Source organism: Ipomoea nil, unplaced genomic scaffold, assembly GCF_001879475.1.
Source record: "Ipomoea nil cultivar Tokyo-kokei standard unplaced genomic scaffold, Asagao_1.1 scaffold0480, whole genome shotgun sequence".
Taxonomy (NCBI): Eukaryota; Viridiplantae; Streptophyta; class Magnoliopsida; order Solanales; family Convolvulaceae; genus Ipomoea; species Ipomoea nil.
In genome coordinates this window covers 3485771-3495614 of record NW_017616908.1, presented here as the reverse complement: position 1 = coordinate 3495614, position 9844 = coordinate 3485771, and the positions used below count along the sequence as shown (strand labels likewise).

The window sequence follows — 9844 nt, the reverse complement described above, 5'->3', positions numbered from 1 at the left end:
TGAGAAGCGGTGAGGGAGTTGGTGGTGGCTAGAGCAGGTACGACGGCAACACTCACCGTACGCTCGGAAGAATTCGTCGACATGAGGAGTGGGGAGAGAAGTTAGGAGAGAGAAGGCCTAATGCTAACTGATACCAGATGAATGTTACAGGTTAAGAATCGATTGAGTTCTCAGTTGGTTACAACAATAGAGTCCTATAGGAAGTTAACGTAATATTCTCCTATACAATAGGTTAGGTAGAGTCAACTAAACTACCACCACATGTGTATTAAGTATATACTATACGGAGTATTATTATTATTAATACAGTGGTCTAATTGCATTTTCATGTTACGTTCAGTGACTAATTTGAACCTTATTCCTTTAAAATTAATTAATCTAAGGTAAGCGGAAAACCTAATGTAAACCAATCCACCAATGCCCATTTCACGTGCTCTACAGTACATGTGATCATTAATTCTAATTTATTATCAGAGCATCCACACTAGTGGATAATATGGGGATAATGTCATAACAATTATGTTGGGTGGGGTTAATAGCAAATGTGGAGTGGAGTTATTTGAGGAGATAATTGTCCTGCAAAACACAAAATAATGTCAGAAAAAAAAAAAAAAAAAAAAAAAAAAACAATACATGCTGTGCGCGTTTGCGCACAGCTAAGTGCCACACGGGCGCGTGCACTACACGCACCCGTGTGGCGCGTCAGGCGCGCTGACAGCGCTGTCAGCGCGCCTGACAAAGCTTTATTTATTTATTTATTTTTTTTTTTTTTAAATCAATTTTCTATTATTTTTTTTTTCTTTTTTTCTCTCCCCTCCCACATTCTCTTTCCTAATCACTCTTACATTATCCCCTCATTCTTCCCAATTGATGTGGATGCTCTCATAAGAGTCTAAGACATCTTCCTTGTACTTATAATTATTGTATGATGGGGGACAAAAGTAAAGGCAAACAAAGAAAACAATGATACCTCATTAGTCATTACCTCGTAGATCTAAATCTTCAATACGTTACTTATGTATGTTGGTCGGAAGCCATTAATGGCGCTCACCAAACTCTGCTAGTAGAGGAAAATTGAGTGTGAAAAAAAAAAAAAAAAAGGGTTTCAGTATGGGCGTAAACATGATACTCTTGATGGCTATGGTGGCCACCAATATCCTCTCCCTCTATCACCTCACCACCCACGTCCATTCCACTCCCCCTCCCCCTCCCCCTCTCCCTCATCAGCTCATCCAACACCTTCACACCATACGCGCCGCCATCAACCGCCTCGCGCGTCTCAACCCGCCGTCGTCTCCCACCGCCGCCCCCTCTGACCTCCTCTTATACGCCCACATCTTCCCCGTTGCCTCCTCTTGCAAAGACCACCCGGAGTTACTGCATAAGTACATGAATTACACTCCCTTTGCTCTCTGCCCACCGGATTCCTCCCTCGCTGAGTCTCTGATCCTCCGCGGCTGCCACCCTCTCCCGCGGCGGCGCTGCTTCTCCCGGACCACCCCCGCCGCCCCAACCTCCCTCCCCACCAATCCCTTTTCCCCCATCCCAAAAAACGCAGTTATTTGGGGGCATTATAACTGTACTACTTTCAATTGCTTCATTGGGTTTGACATGAAGCTTGAGAAATCAAGATTCTTGGCCTCAAAATCGGATCTTGATCTATCAATCCCTCAAATTCTGCAGATTGGGAAATCCGGCAAGAGTGTGATTAGATTAGCAGTGGACATAGGGGGTGGGACTGGCACCTTCGCGGCCCAAATGAAACTGCAAAATGTGACAGTCCTAACCACCACCATGAACCTCGGGGCGCCGCATAATGAGGCGGCGGCGCTGAGAGGGGTGGTGCCTCTCCACCTGCCATTGCAGCAGAGGCTGCCGGTGTTTGATGGGGTGGTTGATCTTGTGAGGTGTGGGCATGGTGTGAACAGGTGGGTCCCAGTGATGGTGATGGAGTTCTTGTTGTTTGACATGGATAGAGTGTTGAGGGGTGGTGGGTACTTGTGGTTGGACCATTTCTTCAGCAAGAGAGGTGATCTTGAGAGGGTGTATCAGCCTATGATTTCTAAATTGGGGTACAAGAAGGTGAAGTGGGTTGTGGCAAACAAGAATGATTCCAGTGGGGTGAAGAATGGGGAGGTCTACCTCACTGCTCTTCTGCAGAAGCCAATTTCAAGATGAAAATTTCACTTCATGGTATTCAGCTAATCTTATTCTTTGCTCCTTAGTAATGGTGGTTGAGTTGTCACTTAGTAGCAATTTAATGTCAATCTAATTCAACCTTTGTTTCATCCAGTGTTGCAAAAATCTTGCCTAGGCACCGATTAATCGGCGCCTAGACGCTAGGTGCTAGCCGACCACCTAGCGTATCACCATAATCGATGATCTAGGCGGCCGATTAGGCTTCCTAGGTGCGGATCAGGATGCCTAGACACCGACTAGGTACCCTAGTTGGCCGGTCAGTTATTATTCCTTTCTTTTTAAAATGAGTTATTTCATTCAAAACGTTACGTTTTGAGCGAAATAATCCTAAATTATTTAAACTCTAGTTTTTTTTATGTTAATATTTAGTATTTTAGGTATTAACTATTAAATAGTTTATAATTATGTCTTAAAAAATTTAAACAAATTTTCAAAAAATAAAAAATACACGGGCGCCTAGGAGCTGCCGCCTAACGATTTTTTCAACCATGGCTCCATCTTAACTAAAAAGTCTAAACGGGTATTTGGCATAGGTTGGTTTTGATACCAAATTGAACTATGTGTCCCATTTCAACCAAAAGTCTAAAATGATAGTTAGCTCTGATATTAAATTGAAGCATTCCTTCAATCTCAACTAACAGGGCATTTGGTTGGAGGGGGGGAATTATGTGGGAAAGGAATTGTAATTCCATGGGAGTTGAATTACTGGGAATAAAGTGGGAATTTAAATTCCAGTGTTTGGTTGATAGGAATAGAATTACTGGGAATTTCAATTCCAATGTTTGGTATACATGAGAATTGAAAGGGAATAAGTAGTATAAAGTCAAAAATGTCCATTATTGTTGTTAGACATTAATTTTCGGTTAAAAAAGGAAGGGGTAATTTTTACTCATCACTATTTTTTTTTCCCAGGAATTAAAATACCAGGGGGGACATGGGATTTTAATTCCATGAAAATGGGAGAATTGCAATTCCATGGAATTGCAATTCCCTCCAACCAAACTATGTAATTTAATGGCCTTTGGAATTAGATGGGAATTAAGTGGGAAGGGAATTTAAAATCCCTCCAACCAAACACCCTGTAAAAGTCTAAACTAATATTTGGATTGCACGTTTAGTTTACATGTTTATATATGGTCAATAAATCTAAGTATGCATCAATATATTCAAACTCAATCAACCTGCAAATATTCATTCTTTGTATAAACAATAAACGCATAAAGCAGCAAGAAAATGTCACAAATCTGTTGTACGTGTTGAAACTCCTACTATTGGCATTGGTACATCCATGTTGGTAAAATCCAATTAAGAAATCAGCCCTAATGCCCTGATACTATAATCCCATCTATATTGTAATGATAAATAGATAGTAAATGACAATGATCATGGACGGATGAGCCTATTTTAATTAGTGATTCTTTCTGGCAGTTTTGCAGTTGATTTTGGTGCTGATTGAGTGCCATGATGGCTATCTCATCAACAACCCTTTATCCAATCTGCAAAGCCAAGCCGTCTGGTGGTGGTGGAGTTAGGATTTGCACATTTTTTGTTGGCAGAAAGGTTTCGAGATTGGGAGATGATGGGGGAGAAAGAAGCAATTATACCTAGATCTCTCTGGGGTTCGCTCTCTTTTGAGGAAGTCGGTATGAGTTTGAATACGACATCTTCCATTCCTGTCAAATATATGTTAAAAAAACAAAAACTCAGTGGTAGTGGAAGGTTTTATAGAGTGATGCAAGTAAAACATAGAGTAGTTGAGAAGAAAATTTTGATTTCCTAAATAGTGTTCATATGCAGATAACGTGGTGTTAATATAATAATATCAATCCATTGTGGTACCAAAAAGATGAGCCTACCTAAATGCATCAAGGGCTCTGTTACTTTGATCCCTTGAGAGATCCTTCTATGTTCAAGGTAAAGGTCTGAGTCAGTAGTAAACAAAGGGAAAGAGTTGAATTTATTATCAATACTTAAGGATAAAGTAGAAATTTACAAAAGAAAACACATATGAATGAATTAACAATTAAAGGAGTATTGACAAACAATTATCTCCACCAGTCATGTTACAATCTCATCCTTTACCATTTAATAAATTAAATAAAGAAGAAAGGAAGTATTAGTGACTGTTCCAAATCATATGAAAGCAACATGCTATCTTCACCAAAATTTCATATTGGAAAATTCTATTAGCACACACTCATGATAACAACTAATTAACTTTGTTACAATCTAGTATGAAACCTACTGAAGCTTGAACCTGTCACCTCTCATTTAGAAGAGTCATAGTTATGTCGCTCGATCAGAAAGTCTTGACAATTAGCATTGAACTTTGAAATTCAAAAAGGAAAAAAAAAAAAAAAAAAAAAAAAAGGACAAATTCCTGGGACTTTGCATATAAAATTTCATTTTGATTTACATACTAAAATTCAAAGCAATAAAACAACTGGAGAAAAATGGATGTTAAATCCATATATCCTCCCACTTTCCCCAAATATGTATAAAAGGAAAGCAAAAAAATCAAAACAATTTCTGACAGACTAAACAAACAGAGCGCGAAATCACGAATAATTTACTTACAAATACGCCGAGTTTCAGACAGAATCCAGATCGAATTGTGCTTGAAAACAACCTGCAATAAGAGGAATTAGAGGCAAAGCAAAGTGAGATCCAAAAACGTGCAAAAGCTAAGGATATGAACCGTGGAGCTGAAGAGAATGGCGTTTGAAGCCGGCAACATATACACTGGGGGTGCTTTCTCCTATGGTGACAAAAAATCAAAATGGATTTCAATTGGGACCAAATTTTGAATTGTGGCAAAAGAAGGAATAACTCCTTTCAGTTTGCCTTGTTATCTAAAAGTATTCTTTTTGTTTGCCTTGTTATTGTTTTAAAAAAATCATAGTCATTTTCCCGTGTTGATATTTGTGTTGTGATTACTAATGATTTTGTGTTGTAAATATCATAACACGTTCGATATTATGCCATGTACGAATTTGTAACATTTCAAAATAACATGTTATGTATTGATCAAAGAGGAGAAATGCCGTGATATATTATGGTCTGCCTGGAATTTGTAAAATGTTACAAATGTCAACGCTCGATATGCAATACGACCAACATATCGGTTTCATCAACTAGAGCAATGTAGATCTTTGTATACAAATTTCGGTGTACATTTTTTTGCGGTAAGAAAAGAATATATATCAATGCATCCTTCAATCAATGCCATTACTTGCTAACATCCTCTTACTAAATTCTAGCGTGAACGATTGAGTGAATTCTTCCGCGGCTCCGTCAAAGTGGATGGGCCACTGAAATTCATAGTTGGAGATAGGTACCTAGACTCTACTTCGACTACACATTAATATCCTACGACGAACAATGGGAGCAAATATATGCTCATTTTCACTTACAAGGATGTGACCGTGTTGTATGCTTCAATGTCGAGCAAAACGTCATACTCATCCTACCTATTGTTATATTGTGTAACGTTGAGAAGATTTATCTGTGGTCATTCACATATCGTACTTTTGACAATGCGTACGGCGAAATCCATCGCTTAACTAAGTTAATGAGATAATTTCGATGTATGAATAATGAATAAAAAAAATTCTTCAGCCTGTAATTTTTCATGAACCAATAATTAGTAATCAATTTTACATTATTTATTAATCATTTGTAAATCAACACAAAATCATTATTAATCACAACACAAATATCAACACGGAAAGCTGAGTTTGACGTTTTGTAAACAATAACAAGGCAAACAAAAAGGAGTTTTATGCTTTTAGATAACAAGACAAATTGAAAGGAATTATTCCTTCTTTTGCCTCAATTCAAAATCTGTTCCTAATTGGAATCCAATATGAATTTCCTTCTCCCTCGGGGGTAACGACTCTACCGATTAGGCAGACACATGCAGTAGTCAAGGGTCCGACTCTGGTCAATTACAGGGGACTTCGTTTTTGAGTTTATAATTCGAATTTAAAAACAAAAATTCTGTTGAAAAGTGTTTATATATTGAGATCAAACGAAAATCATGTGGTGAGAACCTCCAAACTATTCTATTAGTGGACATAATCATATAGTTATATATATAAGTCTAGTAGCTCACTACCAAAGGTGTAATCCAAATTTCAAATTATAATTATAAAATTATAATTATGCTAAAAAAAAAAACTATTATTTTCCTTTGTCTCTCTTTGTTTAAAAAATTGTTAACCAATGACATGCCCTTAACCTCATTTAGAGGTGAAGTTTAGGGTGAATTCACATCCAATCTCTTAAAGGCGAATTTAAAAAAGCTTACCTACATTCACTAAGGGTGCATATCTATTTTTTTTTTTTTTGAAAGGAGCCTGTGCGGCATTTATTCAAAATATGATGAAATAAAAATTGGTGGACCAGAGTCCGAATACATCACAGCTAACTGAGTAAAAGCAATAGATGCTAAGATATGAGCTAATTAGTGTTGGAAAAATTAGCTTAAAATGGCATATTAAGTGGCTATTTTGTGGTACAATTATCAGTGGGGTCCACTTCCGATTTGGGTCGGGTCAAAGTGGATTCGGATTCTTCGTAGTAAGACGAAGAGATTGATATATTGTACGCTCAAAACGGATAATGGGTGAATGAGATATGATTCTCAAAGTAGACCCATTTAAGTTGGGAAATGAAGGGAAAATGTAGGACTTTGTCCCACATTGGTTTGGAAACAAGATTTGCCCCCCTTATATACATGAGCTCTTTTCAAGCTTGTAGAATTGTATAGCATAGAGGCTCTCTCGTGCGCGGGGGGGGGGGGGGGGGGGTGCAAATCAAAATCCAACTAGAGGACATCAAAAAGGCTTGAAATCAAGCCCGAGCTCGCGTGCGCCGGCACCTGCGGGCACGAATGTCGTCCGGAAATGGGCTGGCCTTGCGGGCTAAGTTATGCCTAACTTCGGTATCATTTTCCAGTGTTCTAAGCTTTGCTTTGTTTGCCGGGTTCCTTGTTTAGGTGCTTAAACAAGGAATCGTAGCACGTTTTATCCTGGGAAACCTAGGCTACAACGCTCCTAGCACTTGTGGGAGGTAGCAAATAAGGTTTTAAGGAAAAGAACTTTGTGTTCGAACTCGTGCTAAACCTTTACCCAAACACTCAACCTTTTCCTTCCCAATTCTTTCTGTTTTCCCATATAATATTAATCTTTTCGTAGGATTATTATTTTTAGGAATTTTCAACCATATTACCCAACAATTAGATGCTAAGATATGACCTAAATAATTATCGTATCTAGAAACATAACGAAGCGAACAATAATCAAAAGTTAACATACTAGTCTTGCAACTGTCAATAGCGTAACCCAGATATGAACGTGGTGAGCCTGCCATAGACGATAAATACTGCTGTAATATTAAACAATCTGTGAAGAGCTCGATAGATCTTTCCCCACGATTCCTTAACCAGGACAAAACCTCCTTGCATGCAAAAGCTTCCGCCATTAGCGGTGAAAAACAGTCTATCATGGGCGCCGACATGGCTGAAATATATCCTCCTTGGGCGTTGAGTTGAATTGCTCCGACCGTTGCTTTGTTTGTCTGATTGGAGTACGCTGCGTCGAAGAAGCATAGATCTCGCATGGGGTGTTGAGGAGCGTGGATTGCGGCACTTGACGCGGCTGGCAGGGGATGCCGTAACATGGCAGTGGCTTGTTGCGGTTGATCAATGCGGATTGCAGCAGTGGCATTGTGCTGTTCGGACTGTCCAGTAGCATCGTCTTGGGCTCCTGCCGTGGTGGCAGTTGCGGTATGTGTCCGACCTGGATGGGCAAGCTTCCAAGCGTGTACAGCCGAGGTTACCATTGCAATTATCTTCCGAGGTGTGGGTAAATATGCATCCCATACAGCCCCATTTCTTGCACGCCATATATAATATAGAAGTGCCACTGCATAAACAATCTCATTATCATCTAAAATATTCAACAAATCATTAAACCAATCACTGAAAATATTTGTGACACTATTGGGGATTGGAAGGTGAGATTGAGCCCAAATGTTGGCCGTATAATCACATGTGATTAAAGAATGCATAGTATCCTCATGCATGATCCCACACATGGCACAAGTTGGATCAATATCAACCCTCTTTATAAGTAGGTTTTTTGTAGTGGGTAGGTAATATATCATTCAAAGTCCTCCATAAAAATGTCTTCCACTTCAGGGGGATCTTGAACTTCCATAATTTTAACCACTTATCAAAGGCTCCAACCTGGTGGGTGTGATCACCAACCACCTTCCTGTAACCAATTTTAACTAAATACTCTCCCCTTGGGTCCCCATACCAATACCACATGTCTTCATATTCTGGTGACACAGATATTTTCAATATTTGTATCACATCCACGGGTATGAAAATATCTGTGAGAATATCCTGATCCCAAGTTCCTGTCTCCTGGTCCATTAGTCCCATGACCATTGCCTGTGCCAACTGGGGTGGTTTTTCCGTTATTATTCTCGGGTTCTGTTCATCATGTAGCCATGGATGATCCCATATTAAGGTTAACTTACCATTCCCAATTCTGCGCTTAACTCCTCCACAGATTAATTCCTGTGTCGCCAGAATACTACGCCAACAAAAACTTGGGTTATTCCCCAAACATGCATCAAAGAAAGATTTATTGGGATAATATTTGGCCTTGTAAACTCTTGAAACCAAAGATTCCGGTTGTGTAAGAAAACGCCACGCTTGCTTACCCAACATGGCAAGATTAAAGGCACGCAACTCCTTAAAGCCCAAACCTCCATATTTCTTGGGGATATACACTTTATCCCACGCCTTCCAATGGATGCCCTGGTCATCTTTTGATCTCCACTAGTACCGGTTCATGGTTCGCTCAATGGCTGTACACAGAGTCATGGGTAATAAAAAGACACTAATTGAAAAGGTAGGCATAGACTGAGCCACACTTTTCAATAAGACCTCCTTCCCTGCCTGTGAATCTGTGATAATAATCTTTCGTTCCATGACCCAATCCTCTGCCTTATTTTGTCCTCAATATACGAAAATGTTGTCTTTCGATTCCTGCCCACAAATGATGGAAGCCCTAAGGGTGCAGATCTAATTTAATCTCATATACTAATAACTATTTTGGCAGATTGGGTGCAGATGGAATGGATTCGAGTATTAGTATAATTATTTTTAGTTTTTGAATTTTCTTTGCGTGACTTTTAACATGACCATTAACCAAAATTGTAAAATTATCATATTTTAATTTGGGCAAGCACCTTGTGTTCAGATGGCATGTAGTGACATCTTCCCTATGGAAGGTCATGAGATCGAGACTTAGTGGAGGTGTTGGTGACTCTTTGTGCTTCATGAGGTTTAGATCGAATCTCAGTGGATGCGATCTGATACATGGAGTTGAAAAGGTTTGATAAAGATTTTTAGATAACAAGGCAAACTGAAGGAGTTAAAACAAAGTATTCTTATTGTTTAAAAAACCTTTTCAACTTTGTGAGAGAAGGTTAGAAAAAAAATCTTTTCAATTTGGAAAAAAACAAATGATCAATACCCGAATCTTTTTTTCCCAGCCGTGCACAATTTTTACCTATTGTTATACCATGTATCAGGGTCCAAAATGTAGAAACAATACTTTGCATTGTG

The 9844-nt window shown here is 38.9% G+C and overlaps 2 protein-coding genes across 3 annotated transcripts; one reads left to right on the top strand and one right to left on the bottom strand.

Annotated features, from left to right (window-relative positions):
- The first annotated feature begins 934 nt into the window (after positions 1–934).
- LOC109173331 lies at positions 935–3932 on the top strand. Of its 2 annotated transcripts, XM_019322566.1 has the most exons (3): positions 935–2193; positions 3628–3656; positions 3687–3932. In XM_019322566.1, the coding sequence occupies exon 1, from the start codon at positions 1111–1113 to the stop codon at positions 2176–2178; it is 1068 nt and encodes a 355-aa protein (XP_019178111.1). In that variant the 5' UTR covers positions 935–1110; the 3' UTR covers positions 2179–2193; positions 3628–3656; positions 3687–3932. The 2 variants fall into 2 exon arrangements, with proteins under 2 accessions (XP_019178111.1, XP_019178109.1); XM_019322564.1 differs by having other exon boundaries at positions 936–2193; positions 3628–3932.
- An 858-nt stretch (positions 3933–4790) lies between these two features.
- Positions 4791–9205, bottom strand: LOC109173404. Its single transcript, XM_019322633.1, has 4 exons — positions 9161–9205; positions 8323–9052; positions 7518–8150; positions 4791–4828 (listed from the first exon to the last, which is right to left on the bottom strand). The coding sequence occupies exons 1-4, from the start codon at positions 9203–9205 to the stop codon at positions 4791–4793; spliced, it is 1446 nt and encodes a 481-aa protein (XP_019178178.1).
- Between the last annotated feature and the right edge of the window lie 639 nt (positions 9206–9844).

Bases quoted from the DNA above. Each gene is read 5' to 3' on its own strand.
- LOC109173331 (XM_019322566.1), top strand. From the start codon at position 1,111: ATGGGCGTAAACATGATACTCTTGATGGCTATGGTGGCCACCAATATC.
- LOC109173404 (XM_019322633.1), bottom strand. From the start codon at position 9,205: ATGGAACGAAAGATTATTATCACAGATTCACAGGCAGGGAAGGAG. The intron at 9,053-9,160 runs GTCTTATTGAAA...AACCGGTACTAG, and splicing joins ATTCACAGGCAGGGAAGGAG to TGGAGATCAAAAGATGACCA. The intron at 4,829-7,517 runs GTATGTTAACTT...CTCTTATTGCAG, and splicing joins TATTGACAGTTGCAAGACTA to GTTGTTTTCAAGCACAATTC.